Source organism: Protomyctophum bolini, assembly GCF_963924005.1.
Source record: "Protomyctophum bolini genome assembly, chromosome: 10".
Classification (NCBI taxonomy): Eukaryota; Metazoa; Chordata; class Actinopteri; order Myctophiformes; family Myctophidae; genus Protomyctophum; species Protomyctophum bolini.
In genome coordinates this window covers 46,284,748-46,305,124 of record NC_137871.1, presented here as the reverse complement: position 1 = coordinate 46,305,124, position 20,377 = coordinate 46,284,748, and the positions used below count along the sequence as shown (strand labels likewise).

The following is a 20,377-nucleotide window of genomic DNA, read 5'->3' as shown; positions in this document are numbered from 1 at the left end:
GTGTGCAACTGTGGATTTCCCAAACGAACCCCGTTTGAAAAAAGTAGCCGGGGCGCTCGGATAAAAATGCTTTTTTTTAAACAACGCGGGATGCAGCAATTCTAATCGCTGGTGCAGAAACTAACTAACACCCGTGGGACAAATTGTGAGTACTTTATATTTGAAATCGGAATGTTTATATATATATACGTTTTGGTTGTAAATGTAGCGACCACTTAAAACAGGCTGTAGTTGCGTCATGACTGTCATGATAATTATTACCCATCCTCCGTGAACTCCACTGGCTCCCAGTCAAGTTCAGAATTGAATTTAAAATACTCACCATCACCTACAAAACCCTCAACAACCAGGCCCCCCTCTACCTCTCTGAACTCATCAACCGCCATGTCCCCTCCCGCTCCCTCAGGTCAAGCACTGCCAACCAACTGGAACCCCACAAATCTAACAAACGGACATGGGGAGACCGGGCCTTTGCAGTGGCTGCCCCTTCTCTCTGGAACTCACTCCCAACTCACATCAGAGCTGCCCCCACCCTCGAAATGTTCAAAAGCACACTCAAAACCCACCTTTTCAAACTGGCTTTCCCTACATAACCCCCCCCCCCACACACACTGACACACCCCTTCTTGTTTGTCCCTCTTTTGTTTGTCCCTCTTCTTCCCAGCTAAGTCCTGCCCTATGCGGGAACTAACTATTTCCGTAGACAACGCCCTGGTAACGTCTGTCCCAACAGCCAGGAATCTTGGTGTTGTCCTGGACAGTCAGCTCTCGTTCAAAACTCACATCACAGCTGTCACTCGATCCTGTAGGTTCACACTCTATAACATACGACGAATTAGACCGTTCCTCACCCAGGAATCAGCCCAGCTCCAACAGTCTTGTCAAAACTCGACTATTGTAACTCCCTCCTTACCGGCCTACCAGCATGTGCACTTAAGCCTCTCCAGCTGATCCAAAATGCCGCAGCTCGCTTGGTCTTCAACCAGCCAAAATTCTCACATGTCTCCCCCCTGCTCCGCTCCCTCCACTGGCTCCCGGTCGCTGCCCGCACAGAATACAAAACTCTGATGCTGGCATTCAAAGCAACCAAAGGTATGGCTCCCCCATATCTTGCAAGTATGATCGAACCCTACAAACCCTCCCGCTCACTCAGATCAGCCAACGCAGGGAAACTGGAAGTACCCTCACTAAAAACGCCGGGACAACGCTCCACACGTCCCAAACTCTTCTCCCTTCTGGCTCCAAAACTGTGGAATGCACTTCCCATTGCAGTCAGAACTGCAGCATCACTCCCCATCTTCCGCCGTAGTTTGAAAACCCACCTTTTCAGACTCCATCATGGCCCATAGCACTTACCCCACCCCCTTAGATAGCAATTATGTAGACTTAGATAGCATTTGATACAGACTTATAGCATGTTATGTAAACAGCATAAGTGCATTGTATGTAGTCATAGCACGTCATAGTACATAATGTATATCATAGTAGTATAGATGTATAGCTTATTTCATTATAGATATTCCACTGTTACTTTCTTAGCTTACGCATGTTTCATGATAAATGTTTTCATGTGATGTATTCCCCATGCTTTTTGTTCTTGCTTAATGTAAGTCGCTCTGGATTAAGAGCGTCTGCTAAATGCCTAAATTGTAAATTGTAAAAGCTTAGTAGTAGTAGTAGTATTAGTAGTGATAAAATGGCCACCAACGTAATCAAAAAAGTCAATCAAAGAACAAGATTCCTTTACAGGATCTCCTCACTGGTCAACAAAAACACATTGAAGACCTTAACAGGAGCCCTCTTTTACAAGGTTTCTTTGACTATGCATCCACCTCTTGGTACCACAGCACCTCAAAGGCCCTTAAAACAAGGCTCCAGACTTCCCAAAACTAACTGGTCAGGCTCCTACTTGGCCTCACCCCCGGAACCCACCTCATCCCTGCCCACTTTGACAGGCTGGGATGGCTTAGGGTCGAGTACAGCATCTTGCAATGGGTCTGGTCCACAAGATTCGATACAACCACCAAGATACCCATGTACCTGTCTAGATACTTCCTTAATGTAAACGAAGTCCACACCCACAACACCAGAGGCCGAGGGAGTGCAACAAACCATGTACAACACAGATTCGGCACAAACAAGGGACTAAATTATTTAGTATTTTCGCTCCTATGCCACCAAAATGTGGAACGCCCTACCAACAGTCATTAAGACATGTGAATCACTTGACTCCTTCAAAACCGCTCTCTAAGGGCACCTACGGACGGCTGCAATTCGAAACTGGCCCCCGTAAAATCTGAATCCCCCCCACCTCCCCTTTTCCCCTCACTGTATATGTATCTGCCATGACCAAATCAGCCAAAAGTAACTTTATCAATGATAAAGCCGAGGAAATCAAAAACAATCCTCGGGAGCTCTGGAAGCTACTAAACAACCAACTAGGCTGTGGTCAGAAACTTAAAACCAGGTTTACTAACATAAACATCAAATCAAATAACACCCTCATCACTGACAAGGTTGATGTAGCCAATCACTTGAACATCTTCTTTACAAACATTGCAACAATGCTGGTTAACAAACTGCCCTCCCACTCTGGGCGTTTTGGTGTAGAGCACATCAAAGGCTTCTACAAAAACCTAGGTGTTTGTAAAGATGATTTTAAAATGACAATGGTAACAACTGAGGAGGTACTTAAGAAACTGAGTGCCCTCCAACCCCACAAGGCCACTGGACATGACAATATTCCCTCCAAATTTCTCAGAGACTCAGCCATTTCCATAGCTCCAGTCATCACCCACATAGTTAACCTCTCCATCAAACAAGGACAGGTCCCCAGAGATTTTAAACTGGCCAAAGTAACCCCCCTGTACAAAAAAGGGAGTAAATTAGAACCCGGCAACTACCGCCCTATTTCTATTCTAAGCTCCATCTCGAAAGTGATGGAAAAAATAGTCTATGAACAGGTTGAAAAGTATCTTGCCACTAATAAATTGTTGTACGAGTTCCAATCTGGTTTCAGAACATCCCACTCCACTGACACATGCCTTCTCTATTTGAGCGACCACATCAAACACGAGGTGGATGCTGGAAAATACTGCGGCATGGTCATGCTGGACCTCCAAAAGGCTTTTGACACCGTGAACCACTCCATACTGGTTAACAAGCTTAAAGCTATTGGTTTTGATAGCACATCAGTGAGCTGGATGCAATCCTACCTGGAGGGGAGAGAACAGATGGTGGAAGTGAACGGAACACTGTCCCCCCCCCTCCCAGTGAGCTGTGGCGTCCCACAAGGAAGCATACTAGGGCCTTTACTGTTCCTAATATATGTAAACGACATGACTTCAGCTTGTGACTGCAACTTGTTCCTGTTCGCAGACGACTCAGCACTGCTGGTCTCGGACAGGAACAAACTGCAGGTTGAAAAGACCCTCAGCTCTGAACTCGGTAGAATCTGCACCTGGCTCGCTGATAACAAACTATCCTTACACCTGGGAAAAACTGAATCCATTCTCTTCGGATCAAATAGTAATCTCAAAAAGGCAGATGGCTTCTTGGTTAGAGTTGGTGATGATATTATCACACGGAAGGATCAAATTACCTACCTAGGTTCCATCCTGGAGGCCAATCTTTCCGGTGATAAGATGGCCACCAACGTAATCAAAAAAGTAAATCAAAGAACAAGATTCCTTTACAGGATCTCCTCACTGGTCAACAAAAACACATTGAAGACCTTAACAGGAGCCCTCTTTTACAAGGTTTCTTTGACTATGCATCCACCTCTTGGTACCACAGCACCTCAAAGGCCCTTAAAACAAGGCTCCAGACTTCCCAAAACTAACTGGTCAGGCTCCTACTTGGCCTCACCCCCGGAACCCACCTCATCCCTGCCCACTTTGACAGGCTGGGATGGCTTAGGGTCGAGTACAGCATCTTGCAATGGGTCTGGTCCACAAGATTCGATACAACCACCAAGATACCCATGTACCTGTCTAGATACTTCCTTAATGTAAACGAAGTCCACACCCACAACACCAGAGGCCGAGGGAGTGCAACAAACCATGTACAACACAGATTCGGCACAAACAAGGGACTAAATTATTTAGTATTTTCGCTCCTATGCCACCAAAATGTGGAACGCCCTACCAACAGTCATTAAGACATGTGAATCCCTTGGCTCCTTCAAAACTGCTCTCAAAGGGCACCTACGGATGGCTGCAATTCGAAACTGGCCTCTGTAAAAGCTGAATTTTTATCTGGATTGTACTATGTTTTTGTATGGACGTGGTGTTGGGTGCCTGCACATATGCACACATGGCATCAACGCATGGTGTTGTGTGCAGGCGCCCTACACTCTGTCTTTGTACTATGGATTGTACTATGTTTTTGTATGGACGTGGTGTTGGGTGCCTGCACATAATATGCACACATGGCATCAATGCATGGTGTTGTGTGCAGGCGCCCTACACTCTGTCTTTCGTTTTCTTTTATCCCCCTGTTCCCCTCACTGTATATATATTTTTTTCCCTTTTCGCTTCCTATATGATGAATTCCTGTTCTGTTCTTTAACTACATAGAAGTGTCTATTTGTTTGTCTCTAAATGTTTTGATGAATTGAACAATGTGGACCCTGTTGTAAACAAGTGTAAGGCTTAATTGGGTCGTCCACTCACAGTTAACAGTCTTTGTATTGAGTTTGTGCTTGAAATGTACTGTAATTCTGCAAACTGTTAATAAAGATTTCAATCAATCAATCAATCTTTTCCCTTTTTGCTTCCTATGATGAATTCCTGTTCTGTTCTTTAACTATATAGAAGTGTCTATTTGTACGTCTCTAAATGTTTTGGTGAATTGAACAATGTGGACCCTGTTGTAAACAAGTGTAATGCTTAATTGGGTCGTCCACTCACAGTTAACAGTCTTTGTATTGAGTTTGTGCTTGAAATGTTACTGTAATTCTGCAAACTGTTAATAAATATTTCAATCAATCAATCAAAAGTAGTAGTAATAGTAGTATTTTCTTACCTCTGCCCACAAAGCCTTGAACTCGCCACATGTTGTTTTCTTATTGTTGAGACTTGTTTCAGTTCAGAACTAAATGTAACATTATAATTATATAACTATAGTAACAAAGTAACCATGCCGTTAGTCTGGCGCGTTGTTGTTTGGGTTCACCTAGCCCCGCAAGCAGAACCCGAATGTAGTAAAGTTTCTGACACTTTTATGACTTGGTCAGCCCGGTTCGGTTCGGATTGGGCTGACCCAGGGGGTTCCGAGAGGGGCTAGGGTTCACCATGCTGCTGTTGCATTAATAACATAACAAACAGATAATGTGTCCTATCTATGGATACAATGTGGTTAAAGTTATGCTAAAATGTAGCAGATAAATACACAGTTACAATGTGTAGCAGATAAATACACAGATACAATGTGTTTAAATGTAGAGCTAAAAAAAATAAACACCGTCCGTCACGAGTTACTGCGACCCGGAAGTTGTTGTTCTTCTTCTCGTGCGACACTGAAACCGGTTAGAATTCTGTGACCTTCAGGAAGTGACCGGATTCTTTTCAAATGGTGTAGACATGTCCTACATTTGATTTGTTTTGAAAAAGGTTATTTATTTAAATTCATCCAACAATGAAGTAACCTTTTAAATAATGGGCCGCATTTTACTACAACTATAATAAAACACATAATAGTTATAATGAAAGCTAATAAGACGAGGCTACCAACAGCCAATGAAGCAGTTTCTGTACTTACCATGGGCTGAGCCACAAGAGGGCGCCATTGTGTTGCATTTGAAGTTGAAAGCAAAGAGCCTGTTGACATTATCAATTCAGTAAAGAAGTACTGTCACTGTACTCAAGTCAAAGTATTTCTGATAATTTCAGTACTTTTACTTCTACTGCACTACATCTCAGTACTTTTTACTCCACTAGAATTATTTGAAAACTATATTATTAGGCTACATAACATACTTTAATCACTTCAGCCTTTAATATTTAAACTTTGACTATATGAAAATAGCAAGCTCACAGCTCACGGCGCGTGATACATATTGTTTGCTTGTAGATCTGCTATTTTCCAAACATTTGTGTGGCTGGTTAAGACTCACCTGAGACTCTGACATGTGTGGCTGGTTAAGACTCACCTGAGACTCTGACATGTGTGGCTGGTTAAGACTCACCTGTGAGTTTACAATAATTAAACACATGCATCCTTATTGAACCGTACATTCCAGTGCTTTTTTTTCTGCAGACTGTTAATAAAGCATTAAATCAGTCAAATAAATCCAAGGTTGTACAATCCTGTTTTTTATTTTGTTTGTTTACACCTAAAAATGAATATGTGTCCTGCTTTATGCTATATGAATTATTACAGTATACCACAATATGTACCAAATAATAATAATAATATACATAATAATTATATATATATTTATATACTGTATATATATCTAACCAACCGTGTGAAAACAATGACCATATTTACATTTTGTATAATAGTACTTTGTATTAACAATATCTATAAACAAAAACCTCAACATCCAAAATGGAGACAAAGTATATACAAAAAACAATTTCATCACATACCGATGCATAATTAACCATTTCATTACTTGACTGGTGTCCCACAAGGCTGTAGAACTAGTGTTCTAGTATTTCTCTCACAGGGCTTATAGATTTAGTATTTCCCTCTACAGTATATGGAATATCATCCAGGCTTTGTGAGTTTATAGATCTGATATTTCTTTCCCTGAAAGCCGGACTCAATGGGTTAAATAATGATAATTGGTTAAAGTCATGATGTGTAATAAAGCGTTGCAACCCCACCTGTTGTGAGCTTGTAGATCTGCTATTTTCAGCGCACAACCAATGATAAAATGACATGTCTACTGTATCTCTTCTCCACTAGTCCCTCCCTGACATTTAGTTCTACTGGATCTCTTCTCCACTAGTCCCTCCCTGACATTTAGTTCTACTGGATCTCTTCTCCACTAGTCCCTCCCTGACATTTAGTTCTACTGGCTCTCTTCTCCACTAGTCCCTCCCTGACATTTAGTTCTACTGGATCTCTTCTCCACTAGTCCCTCCCTGACATTTAGTTCTACTGGCTCTCTTCTCCACTAGTCCCTCCCTGACATTTAGTTCTACTGGCTCTCTTCTCCACTAGTCCCTCCCTGACATTTAGTTCTACTGGATCTCTTCTCCACTAGTCCCTCCCTGACATTTAGTTCTACTGGCTCTCTTCTCCACTAGTCCCTCCCTGACATTTAGTTCTACTGGATCTCTTCTCCACTAGTCCCTCCCTGACATTTAGTTCTACTGGATCTCTTCTCCACTAGTCCCTCCCTAGCCTGGCCCAGTCTGTGTGGTTTCTGGTCTATAGAGGGGTGACCCAAGAAGATTAGGTTTTTAAAAATGGACCATTGGCCTGGCACCGCGATGACGGATGGTGACGTATTCACTGCCGCCCCCAGTAAGCGGCAGTGGTTGCTATAGCAACCACAGATAGCACCTCTGTGTGAACGTAGACACATCTGACCCTGGCCTGGACGGTTAGCTCAACCGACTGGGCCCCTAGAAGCTGCTGAGCCAGGCTGACGGTTAGCTCAACCGTCTGGGCCTCTAGAGGCTGCTGAGCCAGGCTGACGGTTAGCTCAACCGTCTGGGCCTCTAGAGGCTGCTGAGCCAGGCTGACGGTTAGCTCAACCGTCTGGGCCCCTAGAGGCTGCTGAGCCAGGCTGACGGTTAGCTCAACCGTCTGGGCCCCTAGAGGCTGCTGAGCCAGGCTGACGGTTAGCTCAACCGTCTGGGCCTCTAGAGGCTGCTGAGCCAGCCTGACGGTTAGCTCAACCGTCTGGGCCTCTAGAGGCTGCTGAGCCAGCCTGACGGTTATCATCCTATCAAAAAAGGCATAAAAAGCCAAAACAAATAGTAAAAAAGGAAGAAACATCTGACCTGTTAGCTTCCTCATGCAAACACTTTGACAAAAAATACAAGCATAAATCTTTTTACTTCCACATGCTGTAGAGACTCCTCCCCCCAGCATCACAGAGCTCCCTCCGCCCACGCTGATTCATTATTCATGAATGAACTAATAATCAACCAATGAGATGATGATGACCCAGGGGGGCAGTCAGACGGATATTTTGTGAAGCCACTGACTAAGGAAATGAAAGTTCATATAATGGCCTGTTGTGGCGCTGTCATTGGGCCCAAAAAACCCCATAGCCCCATAGAAGTCCATGTATTTGGGCCCAACTTCACCTAGACTGTATTACCTTAATAAACATGGTCATGAATACTTTTTGCTTCCAGTCACTAGTTTAAAGTCTCATTTCTAATGTCATAATATTATTTTTGGAAAATTATGGTCCCATTTATAAAAGAAATGACCATAAAGTCGCGCATGTTCTGAGGGGCGTGGCTACCGTTACAGTCTATGAACGGGATCCCTCACCCACTCGAGTCAAAATAAAAACCAACGAAGAAGAAGGGGGAAGTCCCGCCTCGTTGTCTGGGCCAGCCAATGGGCCAGCTGGCCTTAGCTGGGCCAAAACGGATCTAGAAAGACGGCGACTTCCATTGCAAGGACTGACAGGCTTCATCTTACGTTCACGTTAGACCCGCGGAACGCTTTGTCCATATTTTTTACAGTCTATGTGATGACCAGGATAATAATGGACCAATCAGCGATCTCGGCCGATGATGAGGATGCTCATGACGAACACCATGATGAAGAAGATCCACATGAAGAACCTGTCCATCACCTGGAAAACAACAGCGCCACCATGTGGTCATTTATAATGTGATCAGATATTACAGAGCATATTATAATGTAATCAGATTACATATAATCAGATTATATTATAATGTAATGTAATCAGATTATATGTAATCTGGTTTCATTATAATGTAATCAGATTACATACAGATATTACAGATTACACAGATACTCTTCACCTTGGCGATCTTCTTCCACTCCGCCCCTTTGTTCTGATTGGCTCGTTGCTCACGGTAGCAGTTGGCGATGTACTCCACGTTACGGAGCACCTTGGGGTCCACGCCGGGTAGCCCCGCCCCCCCGCTGCTGCAGAACACACAGGGGCCGAAGGCCACGCCCCCTTTCTTCTGGTCCTCCGAGCCGGGCTGTCAAAGATTTACAATGTAGTTTGTAGTTTGATCTATTTATAGTAATTAGAGCTTACAGCACGTCACTTTGTGACGTGTTGTAAGCTTGTAGATCTATTTATAGTAAATAGAGCTTACAGCACGTCACTTTGTGACTCGCTGTAAGCTTGTAGATCTATTTATAGTAATTAGAGCTTACGACGTGTTGTAAGCTTGTAGATCAACTATTTGCTATTTTTGAACGAAAATACGGAAATGCTGGACATTTATTATAATGTAATAAATGCTGGACATTTTTCAACATGGAAGCGATTGACAATAGTGATGAGGCAATTATGTAATTACAGTGATTGACAGGCCTACCTCCTGATTGACAGGCCTACCTCCGAGCAGCAGTGATTATAATTACTGCGACAGTGATTGAGTGACAGCAGTGATTGACAGGCATACCTCCGAGCAGCAGGGGGCCACATGGGGGCGCTGTGGGAGGACCCTGGGGGGCCGTCGAGGGCCGGGGGTCTGCGGTCTGTGGACACGCCCCCTGGGGAGGGGGGAGGAGCCTGTTCCACAGTCATCCTGCGAGGAGGGATTCGTTTTGTTCATTTAACGATTTTAATATAACGTCTTTTAAGGACCGTTAATATTTAATGATTCTTCTGGTTGGTTCTCTCCGACCTCATAGACCATACACATTAATAATAATGATAATAATAATAATAATAATAATATTAATAACCTGGTCAGGTACAGTGGTACCAGTGGTACTGGTACAGTTCTCTCCCACCTCATACACCATACACATTCTGCTCATCCAGTCGATGATGAGAACTTTGGCCCAGTGAGGGACGGGTTTGGCTTCAGCGCCGCAGAAATGAATATTCATGATGAAGATCGTTAGCGACGTGGAGGCTGTAATCATCGTCATCGTAGCGATGTAGTATTTACCTGTTTAATAAACATCATATTTAAATTAGATTCATGAATATTCATGATGTAGTATTTGCCTGAAATTAATAAACATTATATTTAAATTAAACTCATTAACATTGAAGATGGTCAGAGATGTGGAGGTTGTAGTATTTATAAAAATCACACTCTTGTGAAGTGAGTGGCGCGCCTATCATCATACATCACATTTCGTGCTCAGCCAATCAAATCATTACAAAAGTTCCGGCCAATCACTTTTGGCGCCTTCGCGTTTCTGCCCTCACTTTTATCTTCAATATGTACTTTGCTCAGCCAATCAAATCATCGCTATGGGGTGATCACTCAGAGGATGGAATGGTAGTCATGTACTGACCTATCAGAGGGACACTCTCAGAGGATGGGATGGTAGTCATGTACTGACCTATCAGAGGGACACTCTCAGAGGATGGGATGGTAGTCATGTACTGACCTATCAGAGGGACACTCTCAGAGGATGGGATAGTAGTCATGTACTGACCTATCAGAGGGACACTCTCAGAGGATGGGATGGTAGTCATGTACTGACCTATCAGAGGGACACTCTCAGAGGATGGGATGGTAGTCATGTACTGACCTATCAGAGGGACACTCTCAGAGGATGGGATGGTAGTCATGTACTGACCTATCAGAGGGACATTCTCAGAGGATGGGATGGTAGTCATGTACTGACCTATCAGAGGGACATTCTCAGAAGGAGGCATGATCTCAGCAACCATCATCTGGAAGACGGTCAGAGCCAGCAGGACGGTGACGCCAAGAGAAACCTATAAATATATATATACTATATAAAATATATAACAATATATATAACCTATATAACACAATATATATATAAAATATATAACACAATAACACAACATATATAAAATATATAACAAAATATCAATATATATAAAATAGTAGCAGTAGCAGTAGCAGCAGCAGTAGCAGTAGTAGCAGCAGTAATAGTATAAACCTTCTCTCCACTGTCAGCAGGCAGGTAGAACCCCAGCGGAGCCAGGAAGGAGATGAGGAAACACGGCAGCAGGAGGTTGAAGATGTAGAAGGAGGATCTCCGCCGCAGCAGAACAGTGTAGGTGATGTCAGGGTACGGATCTGAACAACATCCGTACATGATGACATTCTTAGTGGCCGGCATCCCTCCCAGGATCCACTCCACGTTCTCCACGAACGACGACAGGTCTCCTTCACTCATAGCTATGGAGATGTCCACCTGTTGGAGAGGAGCATAGTAGATGAGATGGTCTCCTATGGAGATGTCCAGCTGTTGGAGAGGAGCATAGTGAGATGGTCTCCTATGGAGATGTCCACCTGTTGTAGAGGAGCATAGTGAGATGGTCTACTATGGAGATGTCCACCTGTTGTAGAGAGGAGCATAGTGAGATGGTCTCCTATGGAGATGTCCAGCTGTTGGAGAGGAGCATAGTGAGATGGTCTCCTATGGAGATGTCCACCTGTTGTAGAGGAGCATAGTGAGATGGTCTACTATGGAGATGTCCACCTGTTGTAGAGAGGAGCATAGTGAGATGGTCTCCTATGGAGATGTCCAGCTGTTGGAGAGGAGCATAGTGAGATGGTCTCCTATGGAGATGTCCACCTGTTGGAGAGGAGCATAGTGAGATGGTCTCCTATGGAGATGTCCACCTGTTGTAGAGGAGCATAGTGAGATGGTCTACTATGGAGATGTCCACCTGTTGAAGAGGAGCATAGTGAGATGGTCTCCTATGGAGATGTCCACCTGTTGGAGAGAGGAGCATAGTGAGATGGTCTCCTATGGAGATGTCCACCTGTTGGAGAGGAGCATAGTGAGATGGTCTCCTATGGAGATGTCCACCTGTTGGAGAGGAGCATAGTGAGATGGTCTCCTATGGAGATGTCCACCTGTTGGAGAGGAGCATAGTGAGATGGTCTCCTATGGAGATGTCCAGCTGTTGGAGAGGAGCATAGTAGATGAGATGGTCTCCATTTCCTTCACCCATCGGTTTCTTAAAGGTCCAGCGTTAGTTACTTTTATTGATGCTAACAGCAATGCTAACATTAATGCTAACCTTGTTCCAGGAACCAAACGTCAGTTACACTCCTGTTTAGTGATGCTTACAGTAATGCTAACCTTGTTTCCATTAGAATAAGTTTTAATGATGCTAACAGTAATGCTAACATGCTAACCTGGTTTCCATTGTAGGTCCAGGAACCAAAGGTCAGGTTACACTCCTGGCTGTCGAACGGGAAGTAGGAAACGTCGACGGAGCAGGAAGACTTGGTGATGGCAGGCTGGTCCCATGTGATCTCACCTAGCCAATCAGGAATCACCGGTTAATAGAAGATATTAGTATTATTATTATTATTCCTACCCATGTGATCTCACCTAGAATACATTATTATTACTTGCGCAAGCAGAGCGCGCAAGTAATCATTTCGCTTGGTCTCTTCGAAGTGAAGCCAAGTTTTCTTCAACCGTAAGTCTGTGCCTGGTTTGCTGGGACTAGTTACAAGTTACAAGTTACAATATTACGTCATATACACACCATGTACTCTGGTCCCAGTTCTCAACGATGACGTAATGTTGTAACTGGTCCCAGCAAACCAGGCACAGACTTACGGTTGAAAAAAACTTGGCTTCACTTTTTGGAACCAAGTAACCACAGTATACTGCTAATCAAATTACAACTACATACTCTGTATGTAGTTGTAATGTGATTTGTAATTTGTAAATCTGTGCCTGGTCTGCTGGGACCAGACTACACAGATGACCAGTCCATATCTCTTACGTCATCACTGAGAGCTAGTCATACATATACACACCATGTACTCTGGTCCCAGTTCTCAACGATGACGTAATGTTGTAACTGGTCCCAGCAAACCAGGCACAGACTTACGGTTGAAAAAAACTTGACTTCACTTTTTGGAACCAAGTAACCACAGTATACTGCTAATCAAATTACAACTACATACTCTGTATGTAGTTGTAATGTGATTTGTAATTTGTAAATCTACTTTTTTTTTCATCACATATCAATGATTCATTTTTCTGTAAAAAAGTAGTTAGGTAGCAAATAGTTACACGTAATGATTATACATTTCAAACGTTCCTTCACAGAGATACTGAGATGTGATAGTTTCCAGCGGTCGAAAGTACTTGCGCGCTCTGCTTGCGCACTAGTAGGCCATTTATGGCCTACTAGTGTGCAACAAGCAAGTATGCACTCGGCAGAGTGCAGTTCTAGTTATTATTGTTGTTGTTGTTGTTGTTACTTGTGCGAGAACAGCACAAGTACTGTTTTCGGCTGCGTATGTTGGTGACTCCCTCGGCCAATCAGGGATTGTGTATTTTTGGTGGCCCTGTCAGCCAATCAGGAACCACGTAGAATGGTGCACCATTCTTACATAAACAAATAGTTACGTCATCAGTCAGTCTCTGATTGGCCGAGCGACGCCACAAAAAATACACGGTAAGTTGACAAGGGTCAGAGGTAAGTTGCGCACTCTGCTCGCGCACAAGTAGGCCATTCATGGCCAACTCGTGTGCAAAGTGCAAGTTGGCAGCTGAACAGAGTTATTATTATTACTGTGATCGGCTGGGTACAGGCGCGCAGATAGGGGGGGACGGGGGGGGGGGTCGACCCCCTCAGTGGCTGCATGTGTTTTGCCGTGAAATCCGGTAAAAAACACGGAAAATCTGAGTAATTATACGTAAAAGTGGGGGGGATATCCCCCCCGGCCTCCTCATGAAATTTTTCGCACGTGCTCAACGCGCAAAGATAGCACCCAAATATGTCCCCCCCCCCCTGGCTGGCTAGTGGCTATGTATGTCGATGTTGTCCACCAGCCAATGGGTATGTATGTATGTCGGTGTTGTCCACCAGCCAATGGGTATGTATGTATGTCGGTGTTGTCCACCAGCCAATGGGTATGTATGTATGTCGATGTTGTCCACCAGCCAATGGGTATGTATGTATGTCGATGTTGTCCACCAGCCAATGGGTATGTATGTATGTCGATGTTGTCCACCAGCCAATGGGTATGTATGTATGTCGGTGTTGTCCACCAGCCAATGGGTATGTATGTATGTCGGTGTTGTCCACCAGCCAATGGGTATGTATGTATGTCGATGTTGTCCACCAGCCAATGGGTATGTATGTATGTCGGTGTTGTCCACCGGCCAATAAGGGACCACCATTCTTGATGACGTAACTAAGGTATGCTTGGTGATAGGCCTACGTAATTTTCAAGTAGCAATACTTGCGCACAAGTAGGCCATAGATGGCCTTAGATGGCCATAGATGGCCCAGTTGTAACTTGTGTGTAAGAAGCAAGTTGGCAGCTCGACAGAGTGCATTTCAAGTCATGTGATCTCACCGTTGTAGCGCAGAACAACGTTGGTCTCCATCACACCAGAGGACGCTTCATCAGCCCTGAACATGAATAATAGTATAATAACGTGAACATGAATAATAATATCCTGAACATGAATAATAATATCCTGAACATGAATAATACAATAACCTGAACATGAATAATACAATAACCTGAACATGAATAATGCATTACCTGAACATGAATAATACAATAACCTGAACATGAATAATACAATAACCTGAACATGAATAATGCAATAACAAGAGCATTTCTCATTTCATCCCACAGACGTTTCAGAAAGTATTTATTTAAAGACCTGTAAGCCTCAGACAGAGACAACTGGGATGGTGACAACTCATGACAATAAACAAAAATTTTGTATTCTGAAAAACCTGTGTTTCTGTGTCAGTGGTTCTCAAACATTTTCATGTCAAAAGGACCCCCAACAATATTATGTAATTGGCCGCCGACCACCCATCTGAAAATATGTTGTTTCAGGAACCTCCTCCCAGAAGCAAAGATTTGAGTTAAAAACATTCGCTCTGAAAGAATATATATTCAAATATTTGCGGCACATTTTCACGATATTTCAAAAATAGCAGACCTACGAGCTCGTAAGTGCCGCGCTACGAGCTTGTAGATCTGATATTTATGTCTGCTATATGAGCTTGTAGATCTGATATTTATGTCTGCTATATGAGCTTGTAGATCTGATATTTTTCAACAGCTAAAGCACAACGTAATGCTTAAAACACCAACAGGGGTTCCCGACCCAGAACGGTGTCTAAGCAATAAGCATATACTGTACCTACTGTACAGAACCAGGTCCGGTCTACCTACTTGTTGTACAGAACCAGGTCCGGTCTCCAGACCAGAGTGGAAGGGATCCGGATCACTTCCAGACCGTCGTAATCCTCTTTGTTCCACGTGAGGAACGTATCGTACCAGGTCTGTCTGATCCACAGGTAGGCTATGAGGACCTGGTTACGCTCATCCTACACGCACGCACACGCACGCACACACACACAATAGAGAACATACTCTCAATAGTGGATAGACTGAATGATTAACTACCCCAAAAATATAGTTTACATTTTACCACTACTATTAACTTAAAACAGAATTCTTAATATTTTAAGCATAATGATATTGTCGCATTGTGATATTTGGCCATAACTCCCTCCTCTGAGGGAGCTACCTTTGGGGAAGGGGGTTGTTGTCCAGACAGGGGCCAGACTGGTGAACTGTGGGTCATGGGTTCAATAGTGGGTGAAACGTTACAATGGTAATATGTTGTAAAACAATGAGTAATGGTAATATTTAGTGGTTTTCACTTTTACAAAAAGAAAAAATATATAATATAATATAATAATGTCAGCATAGTAAATAATACAATAACATTAAGATAATGTCAGCATAGTATTATAAAAGATACAATGACAGATGAGTGACATGGTGAGGTCATGTCTGAGGACTAATGTGGAAAAATTGCACGCACGCAAACACATGCGCACGCGCACGGGCACACACACACACACACACACACACACACACACACACACACACACACACAGGGTGTCATAGAATTGAAATCCATCTGTAAATATCAGGTGAAGATATGGTTGGCTGCTTGGGGGGGGGGGGGGGCACAACCCCCTAACGGGTAATGAGACACTTATCACACACACACACACACACACACACACACACACACACACACACACACACAGTACACACACACACACACACACACACACACACACACACACACACACACACACACACACACAGTACACACAGTAACAGTAGATGCGTAAGCCTAAAGTCATTGTTGAATGGCTAATCAGAGGGTGATCTACATCTTGTCTTACCTTATAAACTTTATTAATATTAAAATACGGTAGTTCAAATTAGTGCTGGTTCAGACAGCTGTGAGATCTAATCTAGGTTCAGACAGCGGTAAACATCCTACTCTAACAGGGTGGATTATGGGTAAACGTCCTACTCTAACAGGGTGGTAACAGGGTGGATTATGGGTAAACATCCTACTCTAACAGGGTGGTAACAGGGTGGTAACAGGGTGGTAACAGGGTGCATTATGGGTAAACATCCTACTCTAACAGGGTGGTAACAGGGTGCATTATGGGTAGACCTCCTACTCTGTCTCAGTTTGAGCAGAAAAACGACAAAGAACAACTATGTTCATCAATGACCTCTGACCCCAAAGGGCAACAGGGTTTAAGTAAAGGGTGGATTATGGGTACAAAGGGAGTCACCAACGCGCCTCGAGCCTAAAACGGCTGATCCGGTGCTTCACAGGTGCAGGGACATCAAAGTTGCAAAAGGAGAGGAGACTGGAGCAACACGGACATTTAGAGCCTTTTATTAAGGTGCTGAGTATACAAAACGACTAACGTTTCGACCTTGCGGTCTTCATCAGAGTCATGACTCTGAGGTGGATTATGGGTATTGTAGTTCTCTCTCAATGTCTTTGATCTGGCTCAGGGTGGATTATGGGTATTGTAGTTCTCTCACCATGTCTTTGATCTGGCTCAGAGTGGATTATGGGTAATGCAGTTCTCTCACCATGTCTTTGATCTGGCTCAGGGTGGATTATGGGTAATGCAGTTCTCTCACCATGTCTATGATCTGGCTCAGGGTGGATTGTGGGTATTGTAGTTCTCTCACCATGTCTTTGATCTGGCTCAGGGTGGATTGTGGGTATTGTAGTTCTCTCACCATGTCTTTGATCTGGCTCAGGGTGGATTGTGGGTATTGTAGTTCTCTCACCATGTCTTTGATCTGGCTCAGGGTGGATTGTGGGTATTGTAGTTCTCTCACCATGTCTTTGATCTGGCTCAGGGTGGATTGTGGGTATTGTAGTTCTCTCACCATGTCTTTGATCTGGCTCAGGGTGATCTGCAGGGTGACGTTCAGAGCCTTGTCGGTGTCGTCGACGGGTCTCAGAGCAGTGGAATAATTATCCATGAGGTCAGTGAGGAGTTTCTGAGCGAAACGACCGTTTGCCGAGTGACACGCTGACAGAACACACACACACACACACACACACACACAAACAGAACACACACACACACACACACACACAGAATACACACACACACACACAGAATACACACACACACAGAACACACACACACACACACACACAGAACGCACGCGCACACACACACACAGACAGAATACACACACACACACACACACACACACACAGACAGAACACACACACACACACACACACACACACAGAATACACACACACACAGAATACACACACACACAGAATACACACACACACAGACACACAGAATACACACACACACACACACAGAATACACACACAGACAGAACACACACACACACACACACACACAGAATACACACACACACAGACAGAACACACACACACACACACAGAATACACACACACACACACACACACACACACACACACACACACAAACAGAACACACACACACACACACACAGAATACACACACACACACACAGAATACACACACACACAGAACACACACACACACACACACAGAACGCACGCGCACACACACACACAGACAGAATACACACACAGACAGAAAGCACACACACACACAGACCGCACACACACACACACACACAGACAGAATACACACAAACACACACACAGAACGCACGCGCACACACACACACAGACCGCACACACACACACACACAGACAGAACGCACACACACACACACAGAACGCACGCACACAGAACACACACACACACACACACAGAACGCACGCGCACACACACACACAGACAGAATACACACACAGACAGAATACACACACAGACACAGACAGAACGCACACACACACACAGAACGCACGCACACACACACACACACACAGAACGCACGCGCACACACACACACAGACAGAATACACACACAGACAGAATACACACACAGACACAGACAGAACGCACACACACACACACAGAACGCACGCACACACACACACACACACACACACACACACACACACACACACACAGACCGCACACACACACACACACAGACAGAACGCACACACACACACAGAACGCACGCACACACACACACACACACACACAACGCACGCACACGCGCACACACACACAGACAGAACACACACACAGAGACAGAACACACACGCCCAATCATTTAATATAGTAAATATAGTAATGTACTATTGTATATAGTATTATATAATTATACTTTTTTAATAATAGTAATTAGTTATTGTCATTATAGTGTATAGTCCTATAACCGTTTTATCCTTGCAATTATATTTTATTCTTTCCTTAAATGCAGGTTGTCAAAACATTTCATGCTTGTACCAGATAGACAGACAGACAGACAGAGAGTTAGGCTAAGGTAGACAGATTAATGTTAGACTCACCTTTCAATAACATAATGAAGCAGACGGCAGCAAACGTCCCGTTCATTTTAACACAAAACTGAAGTTAAACATCCATCCATCTATCTACCTACCTACCTACCTACCTACCCCTACCACTACCTACCTACCCCTACCTACCTACCTACCTACCCCTACCTACCTACCTACCTACCTACCCCTACCTACCTACCTACCCACCCACATCCAGAGGATGAGGATCTAAACACCAATACGACTTCAAACAGACACCCAGAGTTACCGTAAGAAAGATATCCTCATGGATCTAAACACCAATACGACTTCAAACAGACATCCAGAGGAATATTGTTACCGTGTTAGCGGCCGATATACCGACACCAAGACACTCCCGACCTTTAAGATTCAACGTCCCATGACGGATCTAAACACATCCCACCGATCTATAAACTCTATCCACAGCAGAGGAAAGTCAGATATCTCCATGATGGATCTAGAGATCTATAAACTCTATCCGCAGCGGAGGAAAGTCAGATATCTCCATGATGGATCTAAGTATCTCCGTTCAACCCCAGTTGAACCTCTGATTGGACAGACCACAGACACACAGGAGTGACCTGTGATTGGTCAGACCACAGACACACAGGGAGGATATTAGCCAAACAGAAGAGTGCTTCCGTCTGGGCTCGGCTCTCCGACCAACAGCTCTGTTAGTGATAGTGATATCCTGGATCACGTTTCACTGGCTGTACCGCATACCTGTCTGTCTGTCTGTCCTCTCTGTCTGTCTGTCTGTCCTCTCTGGGCAGCCAGGTCTGTCATACATCACTTACAATAGAGATAGAACAACACATGGTGAACATACATAGAGCCTAACATCTGTAGAATATCTATATAATGAGACTATGAGTCTACACATTAGTTGTTAATAGACAGACAGACAGACAGACAGGTTGTAGTGTAGAAACCAGACCCCTCCCTCATGCATGAGCACGCACACACACACACACACACACACAGAGCTATTCATCTGTCAATCACATGCAGGCCAGGTGGGCGTCGACGCAATTTAGATCCTTCCATAAGATTGTATGACACACACACGCACGCACACGCGCACACACACACACACACACACACACACACACACATTTCCATTTTCATCCATAGGGGGTGCCGCAAATGCGAGAAATGTAACCGTTTGTCGCAAAAACATGATTTTTGGGGGCATGATCACAGGGATGACTTGACATTGTAATTGTCTGGGAGGGGCCTATGTAAGCGACTGCGTTCTACTTAGATTCCTTCTATTCATTCATTCATTCTACTTATATTCCATAAACACTATTCAGATTCATCTTTACTTCAATCAATGATTTTATTGTATTATCTTTCTGTCAGGGTTGGTAAGGATGTTTAGGGATGCACGATACCGATTTAGCCGAAACTGATACCGATATATATTCATAATTATATAATAATAATAATAATAATCTCAAAC

General features: G+C 43.9%; 2 protein-coding genes across 4 annotated transcripts in view; both read right to left on the bottom strand.

The window, feature by feature from the left end:
• The window catches only part of dele1 (DAP3 binding cell death enhancer 1), a 29,435-nt gene extending 23,957 nt beyond the window's left edge, over window positions 1-5,478 (bottom strand). Inside the window, exons 1-2 of one of the 3 annotated variants that reach the window (XM_080773803.1) lie at window positions 5,464-5,478; window positions 5,026-5,094 (exon numbers count right to left, since the gene is read on the bottom strand). In XM_080773803.1, coding sequence (XP_080629929.1) covers window positions 5,026-5,056 — 31 coding nt within the window. In that variant the 5' untranslated portion in view covers window positions 5,057-5,094; window positions 5,464-5,478. The other 2 variants (XM_080773804.1, XM_080773802.1) reach the window with 2 other exon arrangements.
• A 3,195-nt stretch (window positions 5,479-8,673) lies between these two features.
• On the bottom strand, window positions 8,674-19,005 carry LOC308322340 (neuronal acetylcholine receptor subunit alpha-9-II). The gene is made up of 11 exons (XM_080773541.1): window positions 18,901-19,005; window positions 17,349-17,494; window positions 15,297-15,451; window positions 14,457-14,512; window positions 12,267-12,391; window positions 11,056-11,313; window positions 10,771-10,864; window positions 9,871-10,079; window positions 9,585-9,710; window positions 8,967-9,152; window positions 8,674-8,773 (listed from the first exon to the last, which is right to left on the bottom strand). Exons 1-11 carry the CDS (start codon window positions 18,944-18,946, stop codon window positions 8,693-8,695), a joined length of 1,482 nt encoding a protein of 493 aa, XP_080629667.1. The 5' UTR covers window positions 18,947-19,005; the 3' UTR covers window positions 8,674-8,692.
• Window positions 19,006-20,377: the final 1,372 nt, after the last annotated feature.